The sequence below is a fragment of the Branchiostoma lanceolatum genome, chromosome 3, assembly GCF_035083965.1.
Source record: "Branchiostoma lanceolatum isolate klBraLanc5 chromosome 3, klBraLanc5.hap2, whole genome shotgun sequence".
In the NCBI taxonomy this organism is placed as follows: Eukaryota; Metazoa; Chordata; class Leptocardii; order Amphioxiformes; family Branchiostomatidae; genus Branchiostoma; species Branchiostoma lanceolatum.
In genome coordinates, this window is record NC_089724.1 from 31,612,740 (window position 1) to 31,632,165 (window position 19,426).

Genomic DNA, 19,426 nt, shown 5'->3' on the forward strand with positions numbered 1-19,426 from the left:
AAGATTTTATCAAATACGCCATTGCAGTTCCAGTCACACATGCTAGGAGGCCCAAAATCGACCTTGACCTTCCTCCACCTAACACCCACCCACATACCAAAAATCATTTCAATCCATGTACAGGTTCTACAGTTATGGTGACTTTAAGCGACCGGTGACACAAACATACACACAAACACCAAACGCAAGCAAAACAGTACTCCATGAAAAAGCCTTTTTTCATGGAGATAACAACAAAAATTCCTGGGGGTTTTTTGTCCACTTCATGCCAAAGGTATTTTGGCCCCAAAATGAAAAAGTTAGATCCATTATATTTGAATATTTGGCGGAAGAAGAAGGAGAAGAACAAAAATAACATATTTAATTGTACCCATACCTCCGGTATGGACAGTGAAGTATAAAATGTGTCCCCGACAAGTCCCAGAATTACACAAGATTATATCAGCACTCCCCATACCGTAGCTATGGGTAGAGTGAAATATGTTGTTTTTTGTCATGTTCTTCTCCTCCTCCTCCTGCCAAATCTTAAAATCGATTTTCATTTTGGAGCCAAATCGCCTGAAATTTTGCATTTAAGGAAAGTGGACAAATGCCCTAGGCGTTTAATCCATTTCTTGTATAGGCCTTTAAAATTATTTAATTGGCGTTTTTTTGGCCATTTTTAGACAAAAGTGTATATTTTGAGCTCCTGTCCCCTGGTATTTCAACCGAATTACTTGAAATTTTGTAAAAGGGTGCTTTGAACATGTGCCCGCAGGATTTCGATCAGTTTTGGTATACACCACTTCAAAATGGCTCATATTTGGGACCTTTGAGCCTATATTCAGACCACTGAACGGGCCAAAAGTTCCACGTTCGATCTTAAGGTTCGGCCTGTTCCATCTGCCGACACCCTCGTTAAACCAGGACCCCATATCGCTCCACGTTACATCGGTCGCGAAAGGGGCCCTGGTAAACAGACCCGTCACATATGGCTATGGCAGGTCGACGAGACTTGCTCATGAATAATTAATGAGCTGACCTTATTTGGCACAAACGGCAGTTGTAGCTCATGAATAATTAATGAGCTAGCCGTAACACGTAACCTGATTGGTTGATAGCTTCCCAGCGTTCTTTGCACGCTGGCTTCCGATGAGAGGAAGCAAACCCTCTGATTGGCTGAAGCTGTTTTGGTGGCGACGTCATCATAACCATATGTGACGGATCTTTTTACCAGGGCCCCTTTCGCGACCGATGTAACGTGGGGCGATATGGGGTCCTGGTTTAACGAGGGTGCCCTGGTTCCGATACACGCCATCAAGTTTCCTCTGGGTCTCCCGAATATATATCAGGACTCCCGGGTTTCCTCAGTCGACCAAATTAGAACTCGATTTGGTGGTCATAACAAGATTTTACGATTAAAAAACGCGACCGAAATATCCGATTTACCGCGCTAACCAAGAGTGACGCCGCCAACTATGAGCCCACGTATCCGATGTGGGACACGATAAACAGAGACAAAACGGTTTCACGCCGCTTTTGCGTTCATGATGACAATTCTACGAAACCGTTTTATTCTGAACCGTTACCTCGGGAGGAGGTTCAGAATAAAACGGAACGAAACCGGTTCGGAGCGTTCATGTTCCCACATTTTGCCGAAATGGTTCGAACCGTTTTATTTTTTTGCATCATGAAATAATAGGTTCCCAGGGACATTTCATCAGGACTGGAATTCCTGGCATTAATTCCATTGGGACTTGAGTTCCTGGCATTCCATTAGGACTTGAGTTCCTGGTATTTTATTGGGACTGGAATTCCTGGCATTCCATTGGGACTGGAATTCCTGGCATTCCATTGGGACTGGAATTCCTGGTATTTTATGGAAATTCCTAAGCTCACATCCCGGAGGACAGTCCTGCCCATTCACCTTCTTCAGGTCTACCCTTTAATTCTATAGGACAATAAACATAAATGTACAAAGGATGATGTTGTTGCATTGTGTGTGCTGTGACTGTTGGTAAGTGGTATGATGTTAGAATTTGTAATTGCAGATTTTGCCTAGAAACATGGTGTTGATGTAATAGCAGTCCTGTCATTGAGGCGTATGGTGGGAATCCAATCAGTGGGCACCAGGTGTTGTTTTTGGTTGTCAGGCTGTGATGAAATTGATGTTCGTTCTGGTGGTGGGGTGTGTGTGGTATAACTACTGGTAGAATAAATTGTGCTGTCGTTGTCTTGCATGCGTGTGTATTTGTCCAACGGAACAGGTACTCATCAGCCCTTTTCGTGATAAATCCCGTATGAACAGCACCACCTATGAGTGCCGTGCAGGGTACAGTAAAAATGAAAACAACCACAACCATCGTCGCCATGGCAATGTCTTTTTTCATTACCATTAACTTGTTTACCGTGGTAACGGGAAATTTGTGTCACGCACATCAGGCACTGACGGCTGCAAATACAAAGAAAAAAAGATACAACTGAAGAGAGAGTTTCTCTCCTTTCAAACAAGAGCAAATGTTGGGATTATTCAAAACATCCAAAAATTGACACTGGGAAGGTTTGAATTTCGCGCTATTCTCGTAGCTCCCGGAACATTCTGGATGTTCGCGCAAAGCACGGTGGGTAACGACGCCATCTTGACAGCGGACGACTAAGAGCCGAAAGTGCGAAACCATGGTAAGATTTCTATCTCTCACAATCCGCTAATATAGCGATACTAAAATTAACCCTAAGAAAAGAAACAGAAATTTAGATGATCATTCAAGCCAAGGAATGCAATTTGTACCTTTTTTATGTCTTAATAGAGACCAAGATTAGCTCCAAAAGTTGCGTGGAGCCGGTATGTTCCTTGTAACTAGGTTCTAGCTCTCTTGCAGACTCATTCCGGCTGTTTCCTTTTTCAAGTTACGGTTTTATCACTACATTTTTCTTCTAATTATTGCTGCTGGCCGGGCAGCAATAGGAAGAAAAAAATGTTATAATAAAACGGTAACTTGAAAGAGAAAACAACCGGAATGAGTCTGCAACGGAGGCTAGTTCCTATACCAAATTCGTGTGTGTCCGAAAACACTTAGTTTTTCCCCAACAACTTCTTGTAATGCCATGCATGACACGTAGATACAGAGGTCTTCGATTGCTGTCTTATTCCATAATACTCCTTGTCACTGCTCCTTGTCCTTCATGAGTTTCTTGAGCTTCAAGTGATGGTGCATGTTAAGTAGCCTCCGTTGGCCGGTTGGGCTGTTCAAAAAAAAATGAGGAGGGGGGGTTGACGACACAATTTTCTGCATATTCTTCAACCCCCTTTATCCTGAATCCCGACGACTTCGACCCCCTTTATCCTGGGATCCCGACGACTTTGACCCCTTTATCCCGGAATCCTGTCCTATGTCGTCAACCGGGGGGGGGGGGGTAGATTTATTTTTCGGAACGGCCCGTTGCAGGCTTCCCCAAGGCGATTTTTCAACTTATGGGGGCCAGATTCTTTGGGGGGTGGAGGATCTGCTTGGGGACTGTAATAACCGTAACCGCCGTATAGCAACTCCGCTTGACGGTTCACCTGGATCCAATTAGATATTTGCATTGTGTCATAGTCCATTTCTTCACCTTTACATTGACATCAAAGTCCCTTCGATAATTTTTTCCGAACCGGTTTTGCCCCGAAAAAAACGATCAACAGGTCAATTTGTAGGGGGTATTATTCAGAAGGAGAAGATGAACACAATGTCCTTTCACCGGACCAACACAATGTCCTTTCACCATGCTTTACAGACCTCAAAACAGTGTTTCCGCCAGAGGGGCGTCTTCCCGTCAAATGACGGCCTTATGTCGCTTTGGACGGCCTGAACTCAGACATAGGCCGTCCTCTTAAAAAAAAAAGACAAACTAAATGCCGAGAAATCGGAAAAAAAATACGAGAGGTAGGCATAATTTCTTTGTTTTTCTTTGTTACTGCGGGCGTGGGGACGCTCTATATCGTTGGACATTCACACTCTTTTGTTTGTCGCTATTGTTATACTTGCGAAGAATCGATGTCGGTGCCTTTGGCATACGGTGATCTCATTAAAAACCCATGTTTCAAGACTCAATCGAAGAAAGTCGTCGAAGAAAACAAGGAAAAACGTATACAAAAGAATTTCGCCCGTGCATTTCAGCCCCTACGTCGTGATTTGCCGCGATTCGCCATCATTTCTGACCGTATTCGACACAATATATATTCCTTTGAATGTTTTTCCGTGAAAATTCTCCATATGTACTGTCGATAAATCATACTTTTCGCTATCATCATAGCTTGTTGCAATGTATCTCAGTCCAGCTCAGCGCAACTTCAGTAGCTTCCCGCACGTCCGTGTCTGTCTTATTTTTCGCTATGAATTCACATAAGTCACAAGGCTCGCTCGAGTCGCAACCTGCCCCGTCCCGGGCCGTCCGCCATGTTTGTAGCTCATTAATATGCAAGATTCTAAGGGCTGATTGGTCCGCGTCATAAAACCTGTGCTCTGATTGGTTGACAGTAAGATGTCATGTGACCACAGGGCGGGAATTCCCCTTTACACTTCAGGCGTTTCTGGTCAATAAAGATCGCATTTTGTGACGATTGAAGCAGTATTATAGCGACCTTCGTAACAAATTGGTCTTGAAAAATTAACAAAGTCTTTTCTGATCACAGCATTCAGTTACTTTTCCTGGTCAATTAATTTTTGCGGTACGGTCAATTAATTTTCGCGGTACGGTCAATTAATTTTCGCGGTACGGCCCTCCTAAAGTGGACGGCCTCTCAGTCGAGGTCTGGCGGAAACACTGCCTCAAAACATATCTAAATTGTAATGACATCAGTCAACTTGCACATGAATCTCACTTTTCCTGGCTTCAAGATGATATTAGTCTTATTGGGAAGTAGTTCGGAAGATTAATTTTAGACTGCAAAACTTGAGTCGTTAGTTTCATCAATGTTCCAGAAGTTGCAACATTGCACCTGACCTCGCCTGACCCCCGCAGCAGGAAAATGGAATGTACCGGCTGAGTTCCGCCTTTTGAACGCAGGAGTTCGAAGTGATTGGCTTCAAATTTGACTATTATTTAAACATTTGGTACCTTTTACTAAAACCTCTGTCTGTACTTGACTGTTATCATGCTACTTATTATACTGCATGTGACTCCCGTGCCCAGTGTACAGAAACCTTGTGTCTGCAGTCGTGCCATACAGACCTGGATCTAAATCCATGATTTAATGATTTTAGTATTGACATCAGTGTTAGTTAATGTTTTATTGAATACAGGGATAAAAGACTTGTAATACCGTGTTTTACCACTTCAATTCTTCTTACATGCTTTATGATATTCAAGTTTGAAAATGTGGATGCCTTGCTTTTTTTGCCCGCCTTTTTTTTTCTGCCCGTGTGCACTTAATTTGGAGTCTGCAGAGGATGTCATCCATAAGATTTACTTGCTGTGGCCTTTTCAGGGCCAGGGTCTTGAAGCTGGTAAAATTGCACTATTGCCACCTGTCGAAGCGCCTTCTGGTCGGCGCCGGCTAGGGATGCGGACCTAAACCCATTTTCAGGTTCAGGTCCGGACCTGAACCTAAAAGTTTAGGTTCAGGTCCGGACCTATTAGGTCCGACCTGAACCCATGGCATATCTGACTAATTGCCAAACTTCTATTTACTAGTACTTGGAGTGTTCTTACATTGCACTGTGATACACATACATGTACTTTTATACCAGTGTAACACTGTTTGTCATAGACCAAGACTGATATCATGTTATTGTACACTAACCTGAGAGTATAACACAATGCTAACTTGCTAAGTCTGTTGCTTTCTTCTATCAGAATAATGTAGAATTATTAAAGTTCTTAAAAATGAACGAAATAAGTAATAATGACTGATCAAGACTGTGAAAGGAAAAATATTTTCCAGTGCAAAATCACTTTTTAAAGGAAACCAATAAATAAGATTAGACTTTGTCAAGTTGGAGTCCAACACAAAAAAATCACATGCAAAAAAAAAAAAAATTGAAAAAATATATACTTGAATTTCTCTCTGAACTCGGCCTTTTGACATTCTGGCATGCCCTTCATCTGATCAAGGCACCTGGTATTCATTAGAAGTTCATTAGCAGCAAGTCCCGCACCGCTGATATCACAGGATATCACAAACCTTTTGGGAGGCCCACTGCAGAAACATATCCCTGATTGCCGCGATCAAGCCATCTTTATCCAATTTGTGGCAGAAAAATAATAGCCAGCTTCTCCTGCCCCGGACAGATTTTGCCCTTTCCGTTTTATGCTGCGGGATGACATCTTTATATGCCCAAGCGTCAACGAAAACAGTTCGTCACGTCTTCTCACTTCAATTCCCGCGGTTGTGGGTGAAAGGTCATGAAGTCTCGCGAAGTCTCGCTGTCTAGGTCACCTGACCTTGCATGTAACCTACATTTGTATATCAAATCTCGCGAGAGCAGCTAATTCAAAACAAATATGGCGCCTAGCGCCTCGATCGGTCTCGAGAACGCCAATTTTGATCATGTTTTGCACAATCTAACGGTGTATCTACCGCGATAGGAATATTCTTTACTAATCACAACATATTTCATGACCTGATACATTGTCTTGTGGTGGTGCTGGGATATTTTCACGAAGAAAAGATCGTTTTCGGGAAAGATTGCTTGTTGTACCTCAGCATGCAGATAATATGACCGCCATGAATGGCAATGTTTTTCTTTTTCGAGCGCAAATTTTGCGATTTACGGAAGGTTTAAGATGGTCTAGAACGAAAAAGATATAATGTGAGTGCTAGATTTTTTTACCGGTCCAGTACCGAAAAAACCGGAAAACTGGGTTTCGGTTTTTTGGACCTGAACCGAAACGTTTTTTCAGGTAATAACCGGACCTTTATAACCGGTACGCATCCCTAGCGCCGGCATGTATTTCTTTGGGGAGCCAGATTCACGATTTTCAACTTATCGGTGCAGGGCTCTCTCCAGAAATGTTTAGGGGATTGGTGCTCCCATTACTTTACTGAGGGTCCGCAGTAAAGCTATTGCAGTGGTAGAAATACTTTTTTTCAGTGTTCTGCAATATTGCAGAATGTCAAAATTTTTCTGCAATTTGAAAATATTTTCTGCAAATACACAAGCCCTCCATACTACAACCTTCTCAACTTGATAATATGGCTACTCATATTTACATCATATCTAGCTTTGAAACGTTGCTGTAATTCTTCATTCTCTCACTCTTTCTTTGATTTTTACTAGCAAAATTTGAAACAGGAAAAACATGTGTGTTTGAAAAATATTCAAATGAATAGCGAAAATGGCCACAGCAAAAGCGTATTTATTCAATATCAATCAAATTAAATATTTGTTTATATTTTAAGAATGTGTATTGAAATTTTTAAAAAAACTTGTATAATCTACTTGTGTCATAAATATATACAGTGTTTCCGCCAGACCGCGACTGAGAGGCCGTCCACTTGGGGAGGGCCGTACCGCGAAAATTTATTGACCGTGTTAATTTTTCAAATAAGACTTTGTTAATTTTTCAAAATCAATTTGTTACGAAGGTCGCTATAATACTGCTTCAATCGTCACAAAATGCGATCTATATTGACCAGAAAGGCCTGAAGTGTAAAGGGGAATTCCCGCCCTGTGGTCACGTGACATTTTGCCGTCAACCAATCAGAGCACAGGTTTTATGACGCGGACCAATCAGCGCTTAGAACCTTGCATATCAATGAGCTAAAAACATGGCGGACGGCACGGGACGGGACAGGTTGCGACTCGAGCAAGCGTCATGACTTGTGTGAATTCATAGCGAAAAATATGATTTATCTACGGTACATATGGAGAATTTTCACGGAAAAATATTCAAAGGAATATATATTGTGTCGAATAAAGTTAAATGATGGCGAATCGCGGCAAATCACGACGTAGAGGCTGAAATGCACAGGTGAAATTCTTGTTTTGTTTACGTTTTTCTTTGTTTTCTTCGATGACTTTCTTCGATTGAGTCTTGAAAAACGGATTTTTAATGAGATCACCGTATGCCAAAGGCACCGACATCGATTCTTCGCAAGCATAACAATAGCAACAAACGAAAGAGTGTGAATGTCCAACGATATAGAGCGTCCCCACGCCCACAGTAACAAAGAAAACAAAGAAATTATGCCGACCTCTCGTATTTTTTTTCCGATTTCTCGGCATTTAGTTAGTCTTTTTTTTAAAAAGAGGACGGCCTATGTCTGAGTTCAGGCCGTCCAAAGCGACATAAGGCCGTCATTTGACGGGAAGACGCCCCTCTGGCGGTAACACTGAATACATATCGACGGATTTCACCGAAGAGAGCATCTCTCCGCCGACTCAGATGAGTCAACGCTGCTTTCTATTGGGGACGCCATTGTTTAGCGTTTCCCGCGCGGTCTGCTTACCGTTTGTTTACTTTTCCAGTGCTCAATTAACGCAGGCTCGTGCCAGATTCAAAATGGCGCCGGTATTTGGAAAGGGGTCTATTGAAACCCCAAATAAACTTAGCCTGAGTGTCATCCTATTTTAGTTTCAGGTTAACCCTTCAACAAGGCTGAAATAGACTGTGGTGTGCCCCCTTAATTCTTGTCAATTGACTCAATGCTTTTGAAGGTGATTCGTAAAATGATAAAATCAAACTTATCGATTTTCCTTCCAGAATGCACCTATCATCCTCCTGAAGGAGGGGACAGACACCTCCCAGGGTATCCCACAGATAGTCAGTAACATCAATGCCTGTCAGGTCATCGTGGACGCAGTACGGACTACCCTGGGTCCCAGGGGAATGGACAAGATGATAGTCGACAAAAGGGGTAAGTGAAATGGGCTCGTTTTCTTTCCTTTCAGTGGAGTTTGTGTTTTACAAGTTTCGAGGTTTACTTTCTGGAAAGAAAAGATAGATTTTGACTTGCTTGAGAATTGACATTTTTTTTCCATATGGTATGACAGTGTGATATATCAGTGTTTGAAATACCCGCCTGCAGTCTGCAATTTGCAAAAAGGTTTTTCAAGATTGCAGAAGAAAAATCAAACAACCTGGAATTTTGCAGAATGAAAAAGTCAAGCTCAGGATTCAATAGTTCTCAAATTAGCAAACTAGTGGCGCTGTAAATAAACTTAAACATACGCCGCGCGAACCAGACAGCATTTCGGTGCGTGCTGGCTGTAGACTGCCTCGCACCGACTTCCGGGGTCCCATGTTTCGGGGTTTCTGGCACTTTCCCTGATAACTTCAGGGACGAATCATGTGAGAAAATTTCTAATTCCTGCATTTCTGTCTTAACCTTGCTAATTTCCGCGTTCACGATCTCAGGGTCGGTGAAAGTCAGGAAGACAATTCCGGGATGTTTCAGGCTTAATATGTCACGGCAAGCGTGCGATTTCTTCTATGTCCGAATTCAGGGCATTGGCGTAATGACAGAAGTAACGAAACGGTGGCCGCTGCATCATTCCATAGTCCTTCAAGCCCAGATGACAGCGATAAAGTTGAGAACCACTCGAATAGATCCAGAGCACGGCCTTGTGAGCAAGGAGAAGGCGGAACAATTTCTTCTGCGCCAACAGTGGGGAAGGGGGGCGACTCCCACGTACGTGAAAAACAATAACAATCCGCTTAGCTGTCAGTCTCCTCGATTGTCCGCATCGCGAAGTCAGAGTCCGATGTTTAAAACTGATAACGATTATTCAGATTAAACAAGATCTACGCCGAGGCCAGAGTTTTGAGTGGGGCTTTTTATTTTTATTTTATCTTTTCATTTTTCTGTGGCCTGTGTGATTTTTGTCACAGGTTGTGCGATCTCATGTTAACTTGATTATGTTAGTATGTAGCCAGCATAGTCAGTCTGGTAGAGACTGACTACTTGCAGCTTGTGCAGCAGCCTTCTTTTTACCAAACTGAAACTGAAACTCCACTATACTCTGTATACAGAATATTCTTGGAAGTTAAAGACCCCAGTAAAACTATATAAATACAGGATAATGTAAACTATAGGCTTCAGTATGCGCCTGGCAGCCGTACAGTGCACATCAGTGGAGGCCTGGCTGAGAAAGTTTACCATGTACAAGTTACTCTTCAAGTCATGTTTGAAATCTATAGATAACATATAAGAATTTGAAGTATGGCTACACATAAAGAAGTTAGCTTGAAGGACAGTTAGCCAAGAAATAAAGTAATGACAACACTAGCTTGCAATTTAGCTTTGAGACATTGGCTAGCAGTTATATGTACTGTTCTACAGAGCCCTATTCTATGCTGGTTACAACAACAAGAAGACGCAAAAAATCCCAAGTCATATTTCTAGACACACAACTACCTAGGCTAATGTTGGGAAGACATTGGAAATCTATATCCATTTAGACACTCTAACACAATGTTGACAGGGTCGATTTGAAACTTTGAAAATTTGAACAAGGTTGACTTCCGCCAAACTGAAAGTTGTAGATAGCATTGTCTTGATTATCCAATCTGATTGAAACTTCCTTGGATTATGTGACTTTTTGATAGATATCTGGGCCATTCTGCATTGTTTGATACTGTTCATAGAAAAACCAGTACAGAAAAAAAGTTTGAATTCTCTGACAGTTATTATGGTAATCTGTCCCTGCTATTGTCCCAGGCTGGCAGACATCTAATCCTTTTATGAATTTATGTGGTTATGGGGGATTAATCCAGCCCTCAACCTAATGGGCAGCTCACAGTAGGAGCGCACTCCCTTTACAACTTCCCCAGGGCAAGGTTTTGGTTCCTTTAAGTATCAGAAAAGGCAATATGAGCTTAAAGTTTGTTGTACTTTGTTTGATGTATTACTTGTTTAACTTAAAGTTATAAAGTTAGCTGTAGAATTTCAGATTGAAGTTCTAATAAGAGAGAGGCAGTAGTGTTTGTAAAGTCTTTCTGTGCACCTAAATATCTAGGTTAGGTGCACCAGTGCACAGGGGTGCCAAAGCATTTGCACAAATATTATGAGATTCGTAGGAATTTTAGGAAGAATGCACAAACATACAAATTTAATGAAAAACACACAAATCCCTATGTGGATACGCACAAATCTTATAGAAAACACCTGAATCTTATGGAAACACGTAGGCTATTTATGCAAACCGGCGTTGCGGGGCGTTGTTTCTACCCACAATATTTTGATTTTAAGGCATTGAACTGGTGCATACTGTTTTAAATTGCCTGTCAGCTATTTTTTCACTTTTCACATTTCGGCTCGTCACATCGTCTTCTCCATTGCCGCATCTCGATGACGCCATGTTGAAAATCCCGCTTTGTCACGTGATCCAAGCAGCGGTTGGCCGGTTTGGATAAAAAGAATGCTTGTCACATATATATAGGATATGTACGTTTTTCATAAAATTCATACATTTTCCCATAGTGATTCGTGTGTTTTTCATAAAATTCGTACAAATTTCATAAAATCCATGCAAATTCTTTGGCACCACTGGTGAACACATTCTAAAAGATGAATTGTGAGCCCAGTGGTATTATACTATATGTTTTGATGGAACAAGATGATTATCTTGTTTTGAACTGTTCATGAGAGAAATTATATTAATTGTACCCCTGTATTTTACTGATGGTAAGATTCTTAATATGAGTTGGATTTGCCTGTTCTAATGTACCGTACGTGCTTTGATATTCCTTTTTCAGACAAGGCTACCATTTCCAATGATGGTGCCACTATCATCAAGTTGTTGGACATTGTCCATCCAGCAGCCAAGACGCTTGTAGACATTGCCAGGTCACAAGATGCTGAGGTATGTTATGTTACCTTATATTGATATTGGTGGATATGATACTTTAAACAACTATAGCCTAGGTTTGTTATGGTTGAGCCATTTTGAGTGACTTTCAAGTCACTTTGTGAATGCAGTTTCTGTTTTCTGTTTGCCTTTTTGCTAAGTTGGTGTGAGTCCATTGTTATTTGAATACATTGTCAATAAAATGGCATGAAGTAAGTGGGAAGATGAGTGCAGAGGTCGGACTTCTCAGAGTGGTATGAATAGGCATGGCATACTGCCCCCGTTACACCATTGGAACGCGAGGCCGCGCGGGACGGTAAATTCTTTAGAAAAATATATAAAATCAACTGCACACACTACTGGCAAGAAATGTTGTCCTACCGAATCCTACTTGGGTTGTCTTCCATTTGTAGTAGTTTCATGTCTGTACCTACTTTGGACGGGGCGCTAAAAATCGAGGAAGTCGGCGATACCGCCTAAAAATCGCCCCGTTCCAGGCCCGCCGCCGCGGCACGCAATTTCCAGCGGCTCGGCTGAAATGCATTTCTTCAACGCAAAAGCCGGGGGACTTCCCAACACCGGAAACGCCTGGGAACGTGCTCATTGGAAAGGTCAGAGATCAAGGTTCACGACCCCGTATGAACAAAGTTGTTCCATCCTGTTTGCCGATCAGCCGAGAGCGCGGGAAAAATCCTTCAAAAGTAAGGCTAAATTTTTACTATTTATCTTTGATATTTCAAATTTGTTCATGTACAGTCACAAATTTAGGTGTCTTGTTAGCATTCATGTGTGGTTTTTGTTCGATTTTATGCGAGTTTAGACCGCCGCGTTTAGCGATACTTTTATGCGTTTTTCTTGGGGCGCGCGCTCGATGTGGGTGGGAGGGGGGTGGCGCGCCGTGCGCTACAACGTAAGACTGTCACAATTTCTTCAGCTCTTAAACAGAGCTAGGGTGATAGAAATTAGGTCAAGTTTATTTTCCCTGTTTTAAGTCTGTGATGTGACCATTTTTAAAGCTACAAAATGATTTTTACACTTGTAATTATGTTGCTTAAAGCAGATGAGTGAGAGAGTGAGTCCAAGCAGATACAGTCTGTAGTTTATTTTTTGGGGGGGTAAGATAAAATTTCCAATGCTTTTTACATGATTAACGTAAATGGTTCATGCTTGGTATAATATCTTATACATTTTGTATTACTCATTTTTTCCCTAGTGGATGCAGTGATCTCTCTGTCAAGAGTTAGGGTTGTCCTTGAAAGACCTAGAAGAAGATACAGGAAAGGAGGTTGACAGGGAAAAATCGTCGAATGGACTTGTCGTTGTTCATCAAAAAATCGGGGCTCCGAGAGGAGACAATAATCACCTGGCTAAACAACATCGTGCCTCCTGACCGCAAGAAGAAGCTGAGTAATTCAAATGCAAGCAGTGTCTGTACACACATCAGACGATTGTTGAAAAAGAAGAAGGACCTTATTTCAAGGAAGAAGAGTCAAGAATTGCAGAGCTTGATGACTGCAAAGTATGAGGTCCCACAAACACAACCTCTGCAAACAAGATGCACAAGTAATGTTGGCCATAGTGATGCCACAGGAGGACAGTGTCTTTCTTCTGCAAGTAACACCAGTCCAGGACCAGTTTCTCCCCTCGATAGAAGTTTTTCTAGAGACCTTGTTAAAGAAAATAATGCACTTGAAAGTATGATAGAAAACTTATCAGATGACTATGTGAGATGCGATGCAGAAGAAAGCCGCAAAAGATGCCACCTTGAGAAACCTGAAAGAAAGAGTAACACCATGGGGGCATGAGGAAGTAGAACATGAACTATCAAAACTGCGGACAAAGAAGAATAGAATTGATGCATTAAAAGATCAGCTAAGGTTCAGGAGGGACATTTGATGCCAGCACTGCGATGAGACACTGTTTCAATTTTCCAAAGGGGGAAAAGCTTTTGGTGAAACAGAATTGAAACAGAATCTTCTGACTGTATTAGAGTTAGACCAATATTATTATTTGTATGTAATTATTCTAATGTAATGCATTAGGAAATCTAAGTCATAACAAACAATTTCATTTTTTTAAATTTTTTTTTTTAAATTTTAGAAAAATATTTATTATATATATATGTATATATTTGTATATATATATATATGTATATGTATGAATATATATGTATGTATGTATGTATGTATATGTGTCTGATCTGCATCTAATCCTCTTTGTTTGAATGCAGTATTTATTCTTATGACTCATCGTAACAGCCACGGGTCCAGTTAGCTGTAAAAGGCTAATTAGCAGTACTAATTAGCATATTTTTTGTTAATCATTTTTGTAGTTAAGTAATACTTTGGTGCCTTATTACCCTTCTCATGTTTTGGAGTTCTGCTACATTCATATACATTAATGATACTTGTGACAACCTTCCATAGCAGAGACAAACGTATCCATTTACAGGGCTCGAAATTCAGTTTTGGGAATAGGTGCACTGGTGCACCCAACCTAAGAAATTGGGTGCACCAAAAAAATTTTGGGTGCACCACATAAAATAAAGTAGAATGTAACTATTGTTTAATATGTGTACAAAATTACTGTGGTGCATTCATTTTCTCGATAAAATTTCAATAACACTAACTAGTGACGAATAAGGGTCCCAGCGCGTTATTAACATCAACCTCGGTGAAGAAAAAAATCAACGCCACGGAAGAAATAAAGGAAAGCATTATATTTAAAAGATTACTGGGTGACATTAAAAAAAGCCTCGCGCAAAGCCTTGGTCTTTTGGCAGTCTCTTTTGTCTCTTCTTCTTCTGAGTCCAACTCCGACACCGACGAGGAAGTCAGCGTTCTCTTGTCCAGTGTTGCAAGCCGGACCAGGAAGTCCATGTGCGTTTGGCACGCGATCTCGGCCCGCAGTTTTGAAGCTTTCAAAATCGAAATTAACTCAAATTCTAACATCAAAATCTTAAACAAGTACTACAGCAAAGATTGTATTATTTTCTTACACTTAGATGTGAAGAATATGCTGTCTGCTAGTGTGCAGTGATACCTTTACACATTAAACCGTACGAAAATATTTGGGTGCACCAGTGCACCCACAGTAAAAAATTAGGTGCACAGCTCCAAAATTGGGTGCACTGGGTGCACATGCACCCAGTATTTCGAGCCCTGATTTACATATTAGGGTCATTAACCTCATTTGCATATTTTGCTTTTAATTAAAACGACCTGAAATCCATTCTTTACCTAATACCAAACATCCAAAATGCTTCATGTCTAAGGTTTGCCTTGTCAGCCTCTCTGTACATCATGCAGTTTATCCAGAGTCGTATTGCTCATTAGGCAAGTTGTCCTAATTAGGACTAATTAGCATAAAATACCAATAATTTTTTTCAAACTATGTGAAAAATTTTTTATCAAGACTTGATCTCAAAGTACTGAAAATTTCAAGACTATAGTATGGATAGTTCTTGAGTTATAATAAAAAACATGTGGATAATTGTGCATTTCTGGTCTTTTATGGTGCCATTATTAGTCCGACCTTTGCCATAGGGTCAATAGTTAAGCATCTTCCAATAAAACCATGGGCATTTTAAACTTCAAAAAATTCTAGAAAATCTTAACTTTGTCGTATTGTAAAACCGAAAAAAGCAATATGACCGGAAAGACTTGATTTGTAAAACTGTACCATTTTCAATAACATTCAACCTATGCAAAATTTTGGTGTGCCATGCCTAGTATGAAGTAGAGTTCAGAAGTGGTAGAACTAGTGGTCAATTATACATGACAGTCTAGGCCATGGGGTCAATGGAAGAGGCTACCAATTGATGTGGAGGTATAACTGTTTTTGGTCAGCCTGTTTGTGTTTTTGGCGACGCCTCAGGGGCGAGCCAATTTTTTGGCGACACCTCAGGGGCAAGCCAAATTTTTACTAAATTGTGTGCAGATTGCAAGAATTCTAGGAATTGTACAGGAATGTGAAAGTCCATGGGACGATAACTCAAGAATGCCTGGATGTATTGTCTTCATATTTTGTAGGTGGGTAGGTCTGTCTGTGGGAGACCTTGTAATGATTGGATTTTGGGCCCTCTAGCGACCTTCTATGGTACTGCAGGGGAACTTTCACTTTTCAAATCTCGTCTTCTGAACATGCTATAGTCATGATTTTTAAGTGGTGGATAGCTCTTTGTAATGAAAATATGTCCTGTAGATTTGGACCCCCTAGCTGCTTTTTTTGGAACTGCAGGAGCTGATTTTGACTCAAACTTTGAAAGAGAATAACCCAAGAAGGGGATGACGGATCATCATAATTTTGTGTGTAGATAGCTCAAGTGATGATTTACATAATCATATGCCAATTATGCAAATCCATGTCTGATTTGCATAATTAATGTGGACAGTTAATAAATCAGCTGCATTCTATTATAGGACTCTCAAACACATGACATATGTAACTGAGAAAGAGATAGATATCGATAGATATCAATTATGCAAATTGATACTTAATTTGCATAATAAACAACAAAATACTTTAAATCCATAGTGGTAAATGATGGGGATTTCATTTTTGCACCATTTGGAAGTTAAGTAAATGTGGCCACTATTAGACACAAATCATGCATAGAGGGCCTCATTTACATAATTTATGAGGAAGTGGTACGATATCTTTTTTTGTGAAAACAAGATTTTCATACATTGGACAACTTGTGTTAATTTGGTAAAGAAGGTGATCGACTGATATGATTTATGCGAGGTCCTTATTTGCATGTCGGCTAAAAACGACGTCAACAGAGACCACCGTCGCCATGGCAACATCTTTTTATGTTGCCAAACTTGTTGCAGTTACCGGTACATCTTTTACATATGCTAGTGATTTTGACCCAGAGTGACAGGAAGTGAATAATGGACAAATGTAATGTTAATCAAAACCTTAATTGCATAATAAATCAACTACAAGACATTAAGAAACTTAGGGGCAGTTTACATTACGTTTTTCGCGTCAGCGGCGAAATTTCCCGCTGTCGGGAGGCCGCTGTCGCGACATCTCTAGACACACTGCCCGGAAATCTGACAGACACCTGCGGTGCTTGCATTTGGCCATCTTGTTGAAAGTATCAGGCAGGTCGCGAACTTTCCTTTTACTTGCTTGGCCTCTCGCAACCGCTGTTGTATTTTTACGTAGGCTATCTTGTTCCTGGATGACTCCAGCTTCTTCTGGATCTCGTTCTCCCACCATATACTGATCAGGCAACCAGTTTCGGGGTCGCTCGACGTTCAGCGTCCAGCGCTCAGTCTTTCACCCCGCCATTTTAATTTTTGGGGGGTATTCCCGCCACATGTGATCACGTGAAAGCTTGCAGTCAACCAATCATAGCACATGTTTTCTGACGCGAACAAATCAGCGCTTACAACATACAAGCGGTAACATGCATGCAAAAATGCCGTCGCTATTTTGAAGGTTGAACCTGTGAAATTACGGCGCCAAAATACGATTCATCTACGCTACCAACGCAAAATTTTCACGGGATAAATTAAAAGGAATAGACTCTTCGCCGAATACGATTACAAATATCGGCAAATTGCGGCAAATTACAGGGTATGGGCTCAAATGGTCGGGCGAAAGTTTTGTATTTTTCAAGGACTTTGTAAGTTTTCGCTGGCTTTTTTTGATTGAGTCTTGAAAAACAGGTTTTTAATGAGATCAACGTATGTCAAAGGCACCGATTTCGATTGTGCGTAAGCATAACAAAAGCAAGAAACAAAATTGTATGATTGTACAACGGTAGACGGCGTCTCCCCGCCCGTATTAAACTACAATTTGAAGCCTTGTTTATGTGTAGATATTCCATGCTCATCACTCGTAAATGTGGGGAGGGGGCACAAGTACGATAAATATATCCGCGGGGAAATGAATGCACGGCACAAAAGTCGCCGCGGATCCTGCGAATCTCTCTCTCTATATATATATACCGGGGATCTAAGTAGACTCACAGTATGCTAATCAGCGTGTGCTTTATGCTAATCGCCGAAACCCTGACTCCCGCTGACGCGGGCCCGACGTATCTCTTCAGACGGAGTTTGAAGTTGACGGGGACTCCCGCTGTGCTGACGGGCGACGGCTTCGAAGCTGACGGGAGAAAATTTGTTGACAGCGGGACAAGACGGGAATCGTCTTTACACGGGGTTCCCGCTGTCGCCAGTGGCGCTGACGGCAAAAGTATAATGTAAAGAGAGCCTTAGGAGTTGTGAGATCTTCAAACTCTTATTAGAATTTGTACAATTAGAGCAAAAGCACACTCCAAACACAAGTGTTTTATTTCTTCAGTTACATGTATAACTTTTCTGGACATATGACTGACTTTGTAACTAGTACAGGCAGTCTTTCTGTATGGTTTGTTTTTTCTTTTTCTGCCCTGTCAGCTCTGAATTTTTGACACCATTATTTGCACCAGCAAAGTTCTGTCTTGTCAATGATTTGTAAGTATGCCAATGTTCCTTTTGTATAGATTTATACAAATAACTTAATGATCCCAAGGTTAGGTACAGATGAAATTCTATATCAGATAAATTGATTGCTGAAAAAGGGTTCAAACATTTTGGAATTGTTGCATTGATACAATTATAGATGAAAAATGGCATAAACAGAAATCATTTCTCTTTTGTCCAAAATAGAAGGTTGAAAAGTCCCTAAGAAAACCTGAAGCAGTTATAATTGAAGTTATTGACCATCTGTGAAGCCACAAAAACTATTGATTGACCCAGGCAGTCAGCTAAGTTTGTTGTTGTGTTATTTGATTTTTGTGAGTTCCCTGCCCACACAAGCATCTAGTTTACCCAATCGTGTTGATAGGGTTCGATTGTAGGTGGGAGAGATCTGATGATTCAGTTAAGGTATCATACTCGGATCAATTCTGTCTGGCGCCTCATAGGTAATGCTTCAGGTTTCATCCGTTTCTCCCAGCAAGGCAATTCCCCGGGGCCGTGCTGCTGACTGCTGCAGAGGTGAAGCAACATGAGGAGGTTATGATGTTACATGTGTAGGTTGGATGTGGTGATGACGCAGGGACTTCCCCTTTTGCTTTTTCCTTGGCGTTGTGTTGGTGCAATTATGGTTTATGAACAGATATGCAGTATCAAGTATCAAGTAAGTATGCAGTATCATCCCTGAAGACGATAAATTGTAATGGGTTGAGCATCACCAACACACTAGTCCAACAGAAAGCCCGCTTCAAGATAACGTGGAGACACCCACGGTCGAAACATTTGTGAAAAATAGCCTTGAATCAAACTAGATTAGCCTAAAATAAGTCCATATTCATCTCTTTCTGTAACTGTTGGTTCAGTTTTACAATGTAGGTTGATACTGAAATGTGCTATGAAAAAAACAAGAAAATTAAAGGTTTACCACACAACCACGAGGTTGGTGCTGAGTTTTAGTGGAATCGTCATCATGTATCCCCATTAACTCGCATAAATTTTTACACCAAATGAAGAATCAGCACTCAAACAAATTAAACATGGGGCAAACAGCATTTTTTCTTTCTTGTACAAATGTATTCAATCCATTTTCACGAGTTCGGAACACACTAACATCCTTGATTGAGCCGAGAAATTCTAGCGCCTAGCAAAAACAACAACAGCGGCCATCTTGCTTGAACTGCCTTGTATCGCTGATTCTCTCCA

At 41.0% G+C, this 19,426-nt stretch overlaps 1 protein-coding gene and 1 long non-coding RNA gene across 2 annotated transcripts in view; both read left to right on the forward strand.

The window, feature by feature from the left end:
• Positions 1-2,549: 2,549 nt before the first annotated feature.
• Positions 2,550-19,426, forward strand: part of LOC136431426 (T-complex protein 1 subunit eta-like) — a 33,759-nt gene continuing 16,882 nt past the window's right edge. The window contains exons 1-3 of the mRNA XM_066422796.1: positions 2,550-2,658; positions 8,665-8,818; positions 11,659-11,765. Of these exons, the coding sequence (XP_066278893.1) occupies positions 2,656-2,658; positions 8,665-8,818; positions 11,659-11,765 (264 nt within the window). The 5' untranslated portion in view covers positions 2,550-2,655. The remainder of the gene's footprint in view (positions 2,659-8,664; positions 8,819-11,658; positions 11,766-19,426) is intronic.
• On the forward strand, positions 11,772-15,247 carry LOC136431427 (uncharacterized). Its single transcript, XR_010755058.1, has 2 exons — positions 11,772-12,451; positions 12,964-15,247. It is a non-coding gene; the product is annotated as an uncharacterized lncRNA (long non-coding RNA).